The sequence below is a fragment of the Octopus bimaculoides genome, chromosome 5, assembly GCF_046866305.1.
Source record: "Octopus bimaculoides isolate indiv1 chromosome 5, ASM4686630v1, whole genome shotgun sequence".
In the NCBI taxonomy this organism is placed as follows: domain Eukaryota; kingdom Metazoa; phylum Mollusca; class Cephalopoda; order Octopoda; family Octopodidae; genus Octopus; species Octopus bimaculoides.
The window spans coordinates 29843824-29860411 of record NC_142932.1 but is presented as its reverse complement, the minus strand read 5'-3'; the positions used below and the strand labels follow the sequence as shown (position 1 = coordinate 29860411).

The window sequence follows — 16588 nt, the reverse complement described above, 5'->3', positions numbered from 1 at the left end:
TTTCTATTATATTTCTTTTATCTTTTAATGTTCCTTTTCCTTATCACTTTTATTTTTTCATCATTTATTTGTTTGTGTCGTTGGATTGTGGCCATGCTGTGGCACAACCCAGCCACATGTATACAAATCCAATGGATAAGTAGTTCAGCTGATCAAAGAACTGAAAATTCATGGTTGGCTATTTCGACCCAGATCTATTTAAGTAGTCTGAAAGGCAGAGCAATTCTGATGATCTCAGAATGTAGTTTGATGTTAAAGGCATTGACCAATATGTGCTAGAAAAAACACAGCTGAAATGGTAAAGAGATGGATTATAAGTTAAATCTGTTGGGTTAAAACATTTTTTGAGTGGACAGCAAAAGGTGTGCTAATGATTTTGCCAGCTTGCTGCCTTAAACACCCTCAAATAACAACAACAACAACAACAACAACAACAACAATAGCTGAATGGAATGTTAAGTTTATTATATGGAAAATGTTTAAAAATATTCTTTAAGTCAATTGCAAATTAGAAAGTATAATAATAATAATAATATGTACCTTTTAACATTTTGCAAAATAAAAATATTGATTTTACAGTTTTCAAGAATGCATAAAAATGTAACAATCATTTCCCAACTTCTTAATGAATACAACATGTCATTATATCTTTCCATTGCGGTAGAAACTCAACATTCTAAAATTTGGTATGTTTCCATTAAAACTCGGATTTTGATCATAATCTGTGAATCTGGGTTTTACATCATTCAAGTTACTCATTACTTTACAGAACAAAGATCTTTACATTATCAGTGAAGTTACATTTTATTGCTTTTCATGTTGCATCTGATATTTTGACTCAAAGTTCCTGTAAAAATTTCTATATTCCAACTTTATAACTGATTATGTACTGGATTGGCACTTTATTTTGTCAATCCAAGGTGACCAAAGGCAAAGTTGATCTCAATGGGCTTTAAGCATTTTAAAAAATATTACCATACATTTAATGAATTATTTTTATCTAAACTCTGTCTGGATTTAATATTCTAAAGCTAAACTATACAAATCAATATCTTAAATTAACATTAAGTATATTTAAAAAAATCAAAAATAATATTAAGTACTATTGATAGTTTTATTTATATTAAATAATTAACTATTTAATAACGAAGCAAAATCTTTATGTTTTTTATGCATTTAATAAAATATATAATTTATAAAAAAAAACTGTTATATGTACAGATTAGTTGTTTCACTTTAATCTTCCCAAGCTTGTATGAATAGGATGGTTTTGATAAATCTGGACGTTTCAGTAGGATAGGAACAATTTTTACAGCTGGCTATCCCTTCCAGCCTCCAGGCTTTTTAAATATAAAACACGAGTGGCAATCAATGTCAGTCCAAGTGACTGAGGCAAGCAGAGTTGAGTGTGGTTTGTGCAGGGGCAGAACACAAATGGCTATAATTAGGTTTGAATTCATAACCACTCAGTTTTTTGTTGTGCTGTATTTTAAAAGTTTAAAACAAAGATTTGATGCATTTATTTCAGTGATGCATTTTAAATATCAGCAAACACAATATTTCTGCAATTTCCCTGTTTTTGTTCCGGAAATGAAGCAGTTGTGGCAGAAGCCTTGATGCTAGAGTTTTCTTCACACACCCGATTTTGTGTACAGACAACAATTCAGTGAAAATAAAATTACAAATTTTTTTGTATCAGTTCAGTCACATCTTGTACATATTTTCTGTATTTGCTGCAACATTTGAACTTTCAGGCAGAACATATTGTGGACCAATTTGTTCGAAACTATCCTCGGATGATGAACTGTCCCCAAGATAGTCGTCCCCATCATTTGGGTCATGGTGACGATTCATATCTACTTCAAGGAAATCTTGTATTTTGTGGGCAATAGCATAGTGGTCACTGTCAAAAAGAAAAAAAAATAATACAACTTACAAAATAAAACTTTTGTTTCCATAACTACCAATTGCTACCACCAGTGAATATACAATCACTCTTAATCTGTAATATGGGAATATAGGAATCTTCCTTATTTTTATTTTTCAACTATCTCTACTTGCTTCAATCATTGGACTGCAGCCATGCTGAGGTACCACCTTGAAGGGTTTTAATTGAACAAATCAACCCCAGGTGAAATCTGGTTCTGATTATATGAGTCTCTATTGACGAACTGCTAAGTTGTAAGCATAGGCACTGGTGTAGCTGTGTGGTTGCTTTCCGACCACATGGTTCTGAGTTCAGTCCCACTGCATGGCACCTTGGGCAAGTGTCTTCTACAAAAGCCTCAGGCTGACCAAGTGTGAGAATTTGGTAGAGAGAAACTGAAAGAAGCCCATCATATATATATATATATATATATATATATATATATATATATATTGTAAGATCATGATCTGAATTCCTGGACCAGGCAGTGCATTATGCTTTTGAGCAAAACTCTTTATTTTATGTTGCTCCAGGTCACTCAGCTGTAAATGAGTTCTGGCAATAATAGGGAAGTTAACCCTGTGATGGACTGGCATCCCATTCAGGGGGAGTTTTGTAACCTTAGCCACTTATATGCCATGGAGACCAGGTTAAACTCCAGCCTATGAGTCTTAAGCACACAACAGACCAAAGTAGAAGCAGCAGCAATAGTAGTAGTAACAGCTTCTTTTAGCTGGTTCTAGATTAAAACAACTCAACTAGGTGTATCAGTTACAACTAGAATATGGTAAACAAAATATACACCAACCAGTATCTAAATTATTCCAAAGTGTGTTGATAAAAAAACCCTAATAGAGCGTACACAAAGTCATGGAAATATATTTGCATAAGTTTGTTAAAATGTAAAAGTGATTAGTAAGAGAAAGTGAAGAAGGTTTTATAAAATAATTAGTTTACAATAAAAAGATCAAGAGAAATCCTCTGATGATGTAAGACAAAAAATCTATTGGTAGAATATTTGTTGAGATAAATGTGAAGCTATTTTTCTGGTTTACACCTATTGTTCTATATTGGCATGGATGTAGCGTTTTCACACAAAATTCATTTTTTTTTTCCATTTGGTATCTCTTTTTATAACTAACCATTCATGTATTAAATAGGAATAAAACTTGCTATCACTTACCAAAGAAATAAATATATAAACTGACTGGCACCCATGCCAGTGACGCATAAAAAGTACCATTCGTGCAAGACTGATGCCAGTGCTGCCTGACTGGCACCCAAGTCGGTGGCACATAAAAAGCACCATTCGAGCATAACTGATGCTAGTGCCGCTTGACTGGCTCACATGCTGGTGGCACATAAAAGCACCCACTACGCTCTCAGAGTGGTTGGCATTAGGAAGGGCATCCAGCTGTAGAAACCTAGCCAAATCAGATTGGAGCCTGGTGCAGCCTCCCGGCTTGTCAGTTCTCATTCAAACCATCCAATCCATGCCAGCATGGAAAGAGGTTGTTAAACGGTGATGATGATAATGGAAGAAGCAATAAGGTGTTCAATGAATTGGTCATACAATAACAAACCTGCTGTCTCCTATTGTAAAGGATTCTGTGATACCAATAATAGCACCAGCTGCCAAAAGAACCACCACCTGGTTTCCTTTACCAAGGTACTTCATTTCTCTTTCTTCAACACGTACACCAACAATGTCGTCTAAGCTGGCTTTCACTGGAAATAAGACAATAATCAATGAAACTCTTGGAACGGCATGTTTCCATGTCAGAGATAAATGATAAGATATTAATTACAAAGATATCAATTACCAAGATATTGGTAACCAGAGTGACTAACCAGTCAGGTGGAACCCTTTCTACTGTAGGCACAGGGACTGGAATTTTGGGAGAAGTGGGGGTGGCTAGTCGATTTGATTGATCGCAGTATGCAACTGGTACTTATTTCAATGACTTTGAAAGGGTGAGTGGCAGCTTTGATCTCAGTGGGATTTGAAGTCAGAATGTAAAGATGGATGACGTATTTTATCCAGGATACAAATAGTTGCCACCTTAATGATAATAATAATAATAATAATGATAGTGATGATGATTACTTACCAACATGTTGTTTGAGCAGTGGGTGAAGGAACCGTTGTAGAAGACTTCGCTTTTTGATGGTCAGCAGTCCAGTTGGCTTTTCAAATATACAGTCCTGATAAAGAAGACAGATTATGTACAGAATATTTTTCTTTTTACAGGTTAATGGATTGCCATAATCAGCAGAGTGATAAAAAAGATGTCTTCATCATCATCATTTAATGTCCATTGTCCATGCTGGCATGGGTTGGATGGTTTGACTGGGCTGGCAAACTGGAAGGCTGCGCCAGGCTCCAGTCTGATTTGGCATGGTTTTCTACGGCTAGATGCCCTTCCTAATGCCAACCACTCCAAGAGTGTAATGAGTACTTTTATGTGCCACCAGCATGGGTGCCATTTGCGTGACACTGGTGTCTGTCACGACTGCAATTTTGCTCGGGTTGATGGGTCTACTCAAGCACGACATAATGTCAAAGGTCTTGGTCATTGCCTCTGTGTGGTCCAACACTTGAAAGGAACTCGGCCACTTTGCCTCCATGAGGCCCAACGTTTAAAAGGAACTCAGCCACCTTGCCTCCATGGGGCCCAACACATGTAATATTTAATTTCATATCTTTACATGCTGAGTTAAAATCTTACCAAGATCTACTATGCTTTTCATCCTTTTAGGAGTTAATAAAATAAGTAGCAGTTGAGTGCTGGGATCAGTATAATTAAAATCCTTTTGTATTTCTATAATTAGATATTATAAGGAATTGTATAAAAATTGTTTAAATAAGATTTTGTGAATTGTAAAAGTACAAACAATTTATTGCACATAAACTTTACAGGTCTGAAACGCAATTTTTCATGGCCCCTGAAAAAATTACCCAAATCTTATATGGACCACCAGGGTCCACAAGGATCCTGGTTGAGAAACCCTGGTCTAAATAATTATACAACAAGTAATAACAACACAGCCTAGGTATTAAATAAATATTAATTCTGTAAAGTGATTGGCATTAGGAAAGGGTTCCTGCCATTAGACGCTGTGCAAAAATAGACAATTGGGGCTGGAGCAGCTTCCTGGCTTGCCAGTTCCTCTCAACCTGTCCAGCCTATGCCAGTATGGAAAAACAACGTTGAATGATGATGATGATGAAGAGGAGGAGGTAGCATGGCTTTGTGGTTAAAACGATTACATCCCAACCACATGCTTTGAGGTTCAGTCCTACAGTGGGGAACTTCGTGCAATTTTCTGCAATAACACCAGACTGAGCAGATTTGCAAGATGGAAACCAAAACAGGCCTGTTATTCATTCATCCATAAATGCATGCATACACAATGCAGTATCTATATATGAACGGCCACTTACAGGAACAAACTGAATTACAAGCGGTTTTTCTGAAGAAAATTAAACTTGCATCATAAGCTGAAATTTGATCAACGAACTACAAGCAGACTACGCATGCGTATGAGGGCCCGTTCACTTCTTCAAGTGAAATTTGAACAACGAAATACAAATAGACTAAATACGGGTAAAATTACTGGGACAACATAAATGAATGATATTCTAAATAAACAAAATGTATGGAGAATAATTTTCCTAAAGAAAATTATATTCAGCAAACGAGCTTAAATTTTATCCACCAACTATGAGACCGCACATAAATATAAGTGGCTGGAAGAGCTTGTACACAATTCACGTAGCTTGAAAATTTTGAATATTTTATATAGAAAATAACATTTGCAAGAAAATGGTGAAAAAACGCGCAGACGCACACACACATGCGCAGATTCCTATACGAAGGTAGGTAATCGCGATTGAAATTTGTAAGAGTGCTTTCCCATTAAACACTATTACCGACATTTTGGCAGATTTGAATGTTGCGTATCTGATCACAGTTGTTATTCACAGTAGGAAGTTGAATTAAATTTTTAGCCTAGTATTTTATAGATTTTAATGTATTTTATACTTTTCCATTGGATTTTATAGATTTTTAAATTAGTATTTTGTAGAGTGTGTTTTTCTTGATGGTGTCTGGTCTCCTTCATTGTGTGAATTGTATATTGGTGGTTCTCCTCTAAATTATATATATATATATATATATATATATATATCAATCATCATCATCGTCATCATTTAATGTCTGTTTTCCATGCTGGTATGAATTGGACTGTTTGACTGAAGTCTAGAGAGCCAGCGGCTGCACCAGGCTCCAATCTGATCTGGTGAGGTTTCTACAGCTGGATGCCCTTCCTAACACCCATATATATATATATATATGTAGATGTAAGTATGTACATATATGTGTGTATACATGTATATATATTCTTTGTATTATTACATTATTGAACGCACACGTCCTTTTTTGCAAGTAAGTCTACTATTATTCTGACGTGACTATCTCTATCTATCTATCTATCTATCTATCTATCTATCTATCTATCTATCTATCTGTCTATCTATCTATCTATCTTTCTATCTATTTATCTATCTGTCTTCCTCCATCTTTCTATCTATACCTCTGTCCTGGCCTCTACTTCACTGCTATACCCTTCTGTCCCTTCCTCCTTGTTCCACTTCTTCCCTCCACCATCCTCTCTGCTCTCGTGTGACCTGTGGTCAACTTTCTTTTCACTCCAGCCGCTGTGAAGGCAAGACGAACTACTAGTGTTCTACCTCAGATTTGCGTTTGGCCGTACGGCTTTTGAATGTTGTTTTCACTGTCCATTTTTTCCTGTCTTGGTTTGTGTTTGCCACCTTGGAATCCTCTGTGTAGTGGGTTGATCCACTACTCAGGAAGAGACTATTCTAGAGTACGTTCTGTCTTATCTTCGAAACGTCTAGATAGAATAGAGACAGCTGATGAAGGGATATTCCAAGTGGCTTTCCGTTTTCCTATATGTTCGTTCCGTTGTCTGTAGTTTATTGTTCTAACGTCCTGTACCCTGATATGCATGTATATACACATGTAGATGTAAGTATGTACATATATGTGTGTATACATGTATATATATTCTTTGTATTATTATATATATATATAGATATATATAGCTGAAATTTATAGAAAAACAAAAGACAAAGACAGGTGTATTTGTTTGATGTTTGGGAAAATGAAAAAGTCTTTTATGTTTCAAGCCTACACTTTTTAAGAGAAAGGAATAAGAGAAAATAAACAGAGGAAGAATGAAAAAAACCCTGCAGATTTAGTGGTTAAGCATGGCAAATGATTAGAAAATAAGTTCGAAAGAAGAGGTTGGAAGGAAAGGAGATAATAAAGTGATGGTGATCCCACATGAAGGTGCATGTGTGTGAATGTGAGAATAGTGTGTGTGTGTGTGTGTGTGAATAGGGGCTAGTGATATACACATACACATATATATATATATATCATCATCAATATATATATATATATATATATATATATATATATATATATATATATACATATCAACTAATATACCTCGTCTCTGTCTTTTGTTTTTTGTACATTTGAACAAAATATTCTACTTGTTTTATGTTCAAACCAGCCAGATCCAGCCTCTCACACCTACCCTACAGTGTAATTTCCAAAAATAAGAAATCACATTATGAAAACCTTGAGGCTACAAGATATTACATGACTAACTTAAAACAATGTGAATAAATAAGCATTACATTTGACAGAGCAATCTGAATGTTTTAGGGTTAAATAGCTAGAAAGACTCTACTGCAGGGTAACTGTTTCAGTTCCAACACAAGGTTCCTGACCAAATTACTTACCAAGCGATGAGAACGCAGAAGTCTTGTGCAAATAAGTTTACGACAGAAAATGAAAATTATGAAAAGCAAAGAGAAAGAGGTATGATAAAAATAAGAGAGTTAATGTCAACTAACCTCCCAATCTTCCATTGCAGTGAGACCGAGCAGGAGAGCTCCCAATAACCAAAAGATCTTCCATAAAAAATGATCTGAGGAAATAAAAATTCTACAGATTTATCGAAATACAACAGGGGCACGTCTATGTATCAAAGTATGTGTTATAGAGACGTAGGTTCTACAGTACAGTAAGTGCTTACTTGTAAATGAGTCTGGCTTGGTAACATGTCCCATCATCATCATCATCGTGTAATGTCCGCTTTCCATGCTAGCATGGGTTGGACGATTTGACTGAGGACTGGCAAGCCAGAAGGCTGCACCAGGCTCCAATCTGATCTGGCAGAGTTTCTACAGCTGGATGCCCTTCCTAACGCCAACCACTCCGAGAGTGTGGTGGGTGCTTTTACGTGCTACCGGCACGAGGGCCAGTCACATGGTACTGGCAACGGCCATGCTCAAAAAGGGGTTTTTTATGTGCCACCTGCACGGGAACCAGTCCAGCGGCACTGGCAACGACCTCATTCAAATGATTTTCTAATGTGTCACCAGCACAAGTGCTAGAAGGCGACGCTGGTAACGATTACACTCTAATGGTGCTATTTACGGGCCACTAGCACGGAAGCCAGACAGCTGCTCTGGCAATGAACATGCTCAGACAGTGCTATTAGTGGTCCACTGGCGCGGTGATGCTTTTGCTAATTGTTTTAAGTGCCTGTGAAATCACGAGCAGACACAGACACCTTTGTTGGCTCCTTGGCCATTAATCCAGCAGAATATAAAAGATGTTACAACTGAAGCGAGGTTGGGCTTCACCAGCATACAGCTGGTACTCAGCACAACTAAGTTAACTGGAGCAATGTGGAATGAAGTACCTTGCTAAAGGACACAATGTGCTGCCTGGTCTAGGAATTGAAATGAAGACCTTATCATCATGAACTAAAAGAGAACTTAACTCCAAGACCATCCACTTCACCACATATTGTAGAACATTCTATAGATATGGCAGAGTCAAGAGAGGAAGTGGATACTGATGGGTGAATACTGGGATAATAATTCGTAGAATGGTGCTATAGAACAGTGATATTATCTGGGAGAGGGGTCTATGAAAGAGAAATGTAGGTTGTGGAACATTCTATAGATGTTGTTTTTTAGCCATAGGTCGCCACTGATCCAGTAGACTTATGGTCAGAGGTTTTCTAATCTTGACTGTCCAAGCATTTTATCTGGCATTGTACACCACAGACTACATTATCCAATGTGTCCTTTTTCTAAAAAAGTAGGATAAGATTTAGTTACTGCCTCTGGTTGGTTGCATGACAACTTCAAGGTACCCTTGTAGTAGTGGTAGTAGTAGCAGCAGCAGTAGTGGTGGTGGTAGTAGTAGTAGTAGTAGTAGAGGTTGGTCATCATCAATATTATTATCAATGAAACTATATCAAATGAATTGTTTAAAAATATTAATCTGGAACAAAATATCTAACTGGCTTAATTAAAAAGTTTGGGCCTTGACCAGTTAATTAGTCTTGCTAATTATCACTTTAATTATATTTACTAAAGAACAATGGAAAGTTTCAAAGATATTAAATTTATAGTTTGAAGGTCGAAAATATGACATACCTGAACCATAGTAAATTGCTCCAATACCACCAGTAATCACACCTGCAAATGACAGTAACATAAGTTAGATTTCCATGGCAAACTGAATGGGCTGTTTGTATTAACAAAACAGCAATGTGACATGAAAAAAATGATTTCGTTCTGTTGACTGCATACATAATTGTTTATAACAAAAAAAAAAAAAGGATAAAAAGGGAAGCTGCACGAAAAAAAAAAACGACTTAGAAGTAGCGCTACAGATGTACCAACACACACGAGATTGAGACATAGCCGACCTCACACACTTCTCATGAGGAATTCCGAAAGGAGCTTCGTGAGACCACTGCTGAGATGTTTCCGAAAAAAGAAAAGCCATTGGAAAACTGATTATAGAAGCGACTCCATCTAAGAAGATCTGAAGAAGGAATTGTATTCCGAAATATCATTGGACAAATTACAACAGGTATATAGTCCATTTTTTTTTTGTGTCATAGTGCATTGTTGTACCATTCAACACTTTTTATTCTTTACAAACAATACACAATGCTTCAAGCGAACTACAATACTCTCCTATAATTGTAACATTTTCTCATATAAGAAATATTTAGAAAGAAATCCATCCATCCATCATCTCTATCTGCTATTCTTGGGATGGTTGTGGAGGTAGAGTCCTCAGGCACCTCCTCCATAAGGTTCAATCAGAAGCAACATTCATTACAATTACCTGCTGGATTCCCAAATGTGACCAACTCAAACTATGGAAATTATCAAACCTTCATACCATAGGTCTTCTGCTGCTTGGAGAGGCTTGGCTTGGCTAGAACCAAGCATCTTGTGGTTCTTTCCAGCAATATTCTAATCACATAACCACAGACTGAAGCTGAAGCAGCTGAACCTAGATTCTGTTTTAGGTGATGCAGTTACTGGAGGTTAACACAAAGTTAGTCAAAGCATTTCGGTAGTGGCCTTCTTGTATTTTCGCATGGTCAACACTAAATGATCCACTGATAATTTAGTTGCTGTTTCAAGCCTGTTAAGAGACTGCACTGATGTTCATTGTGAAGTTAGGCCTGATTGAGTAGACACCATTCTGTCTTTTTAGTTTAGGAGACAACGTGTATTTTGGACTACATCATCCAATGTACCCTTCCATGTTTTTTAGAAAGTAATGTATATCATCATCATCATCATCATCGTCTACTCTCTGCCCATGATATTTCAATTTCTCAACTTCAAGAACTTTATTCAAACCTTTTCTAAGAACAGTATATCTCCAAAGAACAGAAACAGGGAATCAAAGTTAGGAGAATAAGATAAAAAGGGATCAGAAAATAAAGGAATTATAATGAGTTAATTGCATTAATTTTTAAGTACAAAGATCATAAATAATAAGTTTAATTTACCAAAAAGCAAACACCAAGACCAGGAATTTGGTTCTCGACACAAGTGTAGCTTATCAGCTGTTTGTTCTTTGATCTGCATATACACCATTGTTAAATTAATCCAGAAAAGTTCTATGGCTACTGTAAAAAAAAAAAAAAAAAGAAATAGATGATAATATAAAAAATAATTTTCAAGATATATATATATAATTTTCAGAACATATAAGTGGACAGTTTCCCTTGCAGGAAACTGTTCAACATAGGTGCAGGAGTGGCTGTGTGGTAAGTAGCTTGCTTACCAACCACATGGTTTTGGGTTCAGTCCCACTGCGTGGCATCTTGGGCAAATGTCTTCTACTATAGCCTCGGGCTGACTAAAGCCTTGTGAGTGGATTTGGTAGATGGAAACTGAAAAGAAGCCCGTCGTATATATGTATATATATATATATATATATATATATATATATGTATGTTTGTGTGTCTGTGTTTGTTCCTCCAACATCGCTTGACAACCGATGCTGGTGTGTTTACATCCCCATAACTTAGCAGTTCGGCAAAAGAGACCGATAGAATAAGTACTAGGCTTACAAAGAATAAATCCTGGAGTCGATTTGCTCGACTAAAGGCGGTGCTCCAGCATGGCCACAGTCAAAGGACTGAAACAAGTAAAAGAGTATCTCTGCTATGGTTGTTTAGTGGGACAAAAAGCAAAAGCTGAAAATCTAAACAATTCATCAAGCAGACTTCCATATAAAAAGCAAACCAAGAGAGACCACTCCACTTTTTTTTCCAGACACAATGAACCAACAATACATTATCTAATGGGTCTTTCCATTTTTAAGATGATGGGGGCATGAAATGATGATGATGTACAATGAATGTCTTTCACAATTGTAGTGTGATTTGAAACTTCCCCACTGAAATATTGTCTTACCAATGCTGCCAGATCTTAAACTGACTGAAACACATAGTTTTCAGAGAATTAAAAAGGAATTTAGAAATCTAAGCGGTTTCCTCAGTCAGCACTCCTGAAAATACAGGCTAACAGAACATATAAGTGGACAGTTTCCCTTGCAGGAAACTGTTCAACACAAACTGAAATTCCAGGGATAATTTACCAGTTGCAGAGTATAAAATAGACTAAGTCCAAGGATGAAGAGGATGAAATGACCTCTTCAGGGAGAGAGAGAGGGAGATTGCATGCATACACCAAGTACCCTGAGTAAGTACACAGAAGGCGGAGAGCTGGCAGAAACGTTAGCACATCGGGTGAAATGTTTAGCGGTATTTCGTCTGCTGTTACGTTCTGAGTTCAAATTCCACCGAGGTTGACTTTGCCTTTCATCCTTTTGGGGTCGATAAATTAAGTACCAGTTACGCACTGGAGTCGATCTACTCGACTTAACCCCTTTGTCTGTCCCCTCTATGTTTAGCCCCTTGTGGGCAATAAAGAAATAAGAAGGATGTAACAAATGTATACTTTAATGATGGTAAGGTGTGATGTGAGGGACATATTGTTATTTTTAGATAATGATTATCTCCGGTGGTTTCATAAAAGCAAGCTGTATAAAACATCTATTGTAATATGCACAATACTGCATAACATAACTGTGAAACGAGGAAATAGCTATCAACCTAGAATGAGGGAAGAGGCTGTTGTCCCTTCAAACTAAGTCATTTTTAATATCTGTTCAAAAAAGTGTTTTTTAAAGTCCTCCGATTGCAGTTTAAGGAAGTTCCGAAAAGAATTACTAAATCTCATTAAATGATATGTGGCCGTTGAAGCAACAGTGAGTTTCTAAGTTTATGTGGTTGAAATGCTAGCATAATTGACGGATTAAGCGAGCGTTATTGATTACATATCGGTTGTCTTTGGGCATTAAAAATGTAACAGTTTATATAGAATAAAAAAAGAAAAAAAGTGCACCTACATCGTTCAAGGTGCACTGTTGTTGCTACATTATTGATCTTAAAACACTTTAGGATAATATATATATATATCCTTGCTCTATCACAACTACCTCTAGGTTATTAACGATAATCTACATGACTCTATTATATTATACATCTCTCTATTATATCATAATCACCACTATTCATAATTCCCTTTTCATATCTAACATCTCCTTTACTCTTTACTCTTTTACTTGTCTCAGTCATTTGACTGCGGCCATGCTGGAGCACCGCCTTTAATCGAGCAAATCGACCCCAGGACTTATTCTATCAGTCTCTTTTGCTGAACCGCGAAGTTACAGGGACGTAAACACACTACCATTGGTTGTCAAGCGATGGTTGGGGGGGGGGGGACAAACACAGACACAAACATATACATACACATACATATATATATAAATACATATATACGACGGACTTCCTTCAGTTTCCGTCTACCAAATCCACTCACAAGGCATTGGTCGACCCAAGGCTATAGTAGAAGACACTCGCCCAAGGTGCCACACAGTGGGAATGAACCCGGAACCATGTGGTCGGTAAGCAAGCTACTTACCACACAGCCACTCCTGCGCCTACAGAATTTTTTTTTTTTAATAATTATTGATCTTCCATATGTTATATATTTGAGGAAGATATTTTGTACGTGTATACCAGAGTTGAAAAATAGATGTAACCATGATATTCTATCAATCTGAAAGCTAGCCTTCTGTCTCTGCATTGGTTTGTACTATGCAATTTATAGCATACATACTAGTGTAGACATATAAAATAATTAATATCATCATTTAACCTCCAATTTCCATATGACGTTGGCTGCAAAACAGCCGTCGTCCTATGAATATCAACTGGTGAAATAAATATATCCATCTCATACCTCCTGACTTTCTTTATATTTTCTATACTCCTCAGGAAATAATTTTCAGACTTGATTTACTGCATTTCAGTGGCATAGGACTCTACATTACGTTCCTACATATTGGTTTACTATGTGGTATGTAACCGGATCCATGAATCAGCTTTTGTCATTACCAGTGGACTATATAAATCCATATATTGTACATTATGTATGTATGCATGTACATTATGTATGTGTTTGTAAACTTTTATTTAAACATAAACTCGTCGATATACAAAGCAAACGTGCAAAATCTATCGGCAAAATATACAGAGCAGTCTGGGAACTGTTACAAGTGTATAATTAAGAATTAATTAACTAAAAAAAGTCTGAAGTAATTTTTGGCCTGCGAAGCGATCAGTTGTTGAACACACACACACACGTGTATGTATATATATATATATATATATATTTGCCTTAATATTTTGAATCGTCGTGTAATGAAGAAAACAGAAATACATCAAAAAATACATATTTTGTGTCAAGTGAAAAGCATCTAGGAATTAATTTTTTGGTGTAATGCATTGGTATTTTCAGATTAGCTCAATAAGTATAATCAAAACGAGTAAATACATACTTGAAAACAATATCAGATAAGGCTAGTATTGCTGTAGGACTTCTAACGGGTCACTGAGAACACTATGATATCGGTTGAGAAGAGGAAAACCCGGTTAGAAGATCAGCGAAGCAGAGACGGTAAACATAGTGATTCCATATTGATAGCGGTGAACGATGACAACCTGTCCATCATCTAATGAATATCCGACTATGGTAAGCATATTTAGTTTGCTGTTTAGATCAGACCGGACGGATCTATGAGGGGACAAACACGTTTCAGACGCAATAATGTCGATTTCTGTGCGTTTTTTTAAAAATATAAATAACTATAAATATACATTAAGTATTTAGCATCACATGATACAATGCACTAATTTTTTTAAGATAGTAGGTTAAGTTCGATGGTGGAGGCGCAATGGCCCAGTGGTTAGGGCAACGGACTCGCGGTCATAAGATCGCAGTTTCGATTCCCAGACCGGGCGTTGTGAGTGTTTATTGAGCGAAAACCCCTAAAGCTCCACGAGGCTCCGGCAGGGGATGGTGGCGAACCCTGCTGTACTCTTCCACCACAACTTTCACACACTCTTACTTACTGTTTCTGTTGTGCCTGTAATTCAAAGGGTCAGCCTTGTCACACTGTGTCACGCTGAATATCCCCGAGAACTACGTTAAGGGTACACGTGTCTGTGGAGTGCTCAGCCACTTGTACGTTAATTTCACGAGCAGGCTGTTCCGTTGATCGGATCAACTGGAACCCTCGACGCCGTGTACACTGCAGCATAGAGACAATTGTGCATTAAGCTAAAGTCGATTCGGGATAGGGTTGAGAACGATGAATCTAGAATATACAGTTTTATTAGATAGATAAATTGCCTTTTCAAGAAACACCTACATAGGCGCAGGAGTGGCTGTGTGGTAAGTAGCTTGCTTACCAACCACATGGTTCCGGGTTCAGTCCCGCTGCGTGGCACCTTGAGCAAGTGTCTTTTACTATAGCCTCGGGCCGACGAATGCCTTGTGAGTGGATTTGGTAGACGGAAACTGAAAGAAGACCGTCGTATATATGTATATAAATGTGTGTGTCTGTGTTTGTCCTCCCACCATCGCTTGACAACCGATGCTAGTGAGTTTACGTCCCCGTAACTTAGCGGTTCGGCAAAAAGAGACTGATAGAATAAGTACTAGGCTTACAAAGAATAAGTCCTGGGGTCGATTTGCTCGACTAAAGGCAGTGCTCCAGCATGGCCGCAGTCAAATGACTGAAAAGAGTAAAAGAGAGAGAGAGTAAAAGAGTATAACCACATCGCATTTTGTTTTGGAAATTTGAGAATCAGAATATCAGAACGCTTGCAAAACACATACGATGGTTGAAGGAGTGAGTCGGAGACTATGACATCAAATGGAGTCTGTTGGAGAAAAGCAAGCCTAAATACAACGGCATGGTGTGTATGTGTTTAAAAAAAGAAGAGACAGACATTTTAGCCGTCTCTCGCCCAGTGAGTTTACATCTGATCCAAGCTACGTCGGGGAACCAACACAAGTGCTGTCCCTCACTGCTTTTCGCGGTCGAACTCCGTTCATCCTTTCGTACATTTAATATATCAGTTCTGTATTATGTTATCTTTTTTCTTCCTACACCTCTCTCTCTCACTCTCTCCCTGTGTGTGTGTGTGTGTGTGTGTTTGTATGTGTGTGAGCGTGCGTGTACATGTGTGTGTGTGTGTGTGTGTGTGTGTGTGTGTGTGTGTGTGTCTGTTTCTCTCTTTCCCTCGTTGTCATCTCACAATCTTGAGCTAACTTCTCAAATTTTTAGAGCAAGGTAAACAACTCCACAACTCTGGATACAGAGTTACTGTTCCTGCACTTTTCTTAACGGCAGCAATAATTTCGTAATGTTTCGGGACGGTCATTTTTTTCTTGCCAAATAAACACACGCACTATATATTCTCTGTTCACTTATTTATTAATGTTCTTATTTTATGTCCATTGTCTGGAGATCTTTCGTCATACATTCTGTGATCACTTCAGCGACTCTGCATCCTACGTGTTCCCCCATGTAAGAACAATAATAAGGTCTCTTCTGTTTGGCTGCACCTGTGGAAAATTTTAAGGTTTAGTGAAAATGATCAAAATTTGGTGTATTGATGTAATTTTACACGCTGAATCTTAGGGGTTAATTCTCTTTTTCAAGAAAATATTTTAAAAAGTGCTACAGAAGATTAAAGTTTGATCATTTTTTCACAGTTAGAAAACAGGAGTTGGAAGCTGTCATCTTGTGCGTGACAGCACGGGTTGTCAGCTGTAAGCAGATGAAATATTGAGGGAATTCTACTTTACGGACGCCA

At 37.2% G+C, this 16588-nt stretch overlaps 2 protein-coding genes across 3 annotated transcripts in view; one reads left to right on the top strand and one right to left on the bottom strand.

Annotated features, from left to right (window-relative positions):
- LOC106883542 (protein tweety homolog 1-A) overlaps positions 1 to 5946 on the top strand; it is a 174283-nt gene extending 168337 nt beyond the window's left edge. The window contains exon 14 of the mRNA XM_089352136.1: positions 4179 to 5946. Coding sequence (XP_089208262.1) covers positions 4179 to 4196 — 18 coding nt within the window. The 3' untranslated portion in view covers positions 4197 to 5946. The remainder of the gene's footprint in view (positions 1 to 4178) is intronic.
- LOC106876142 (cytochrome b-245 chaperone 1) lies at positions 445 to 15854 on the bottom strand. 2 transcript variants are annotated; one of them, XM_014924564.3, is made up of 7 exons: positions 14263 to 15854; positions 10859 to 10978; positions 9477 to 9518; positions 7878 to 7951; positions 4039 to 4132; positions 3511 to 3655; positions 445 to 1903 (listed from the first exon to the last, which is right to left on the bottom strand). In XM_014924564.3, the coding sequence occupies exons 2-7, from the start codon at positions 10944 to 10946 to the stop codon at positions 1705 to 1707; spliced, it is 642 nt and encodes a 213-aa protein (XP_014780050.1). In that variant the 5' UTR covers positions 10947 to 10978; positions 14263 to 15854; the 3' UTR covers positions 445 to 1704. The 2 variants fall into 2 exon arrangements, with proteins under 2 accessions (XP_014780050.1, XP_052823830.1); XM_052967870.2 differs by lacking the exon at positions 14263 to 15854 and adding an exon at positions 13665 to 13780.
- Between the last annotated feature and the right edge of the window lie 734 nt (positions 15855 to 16588).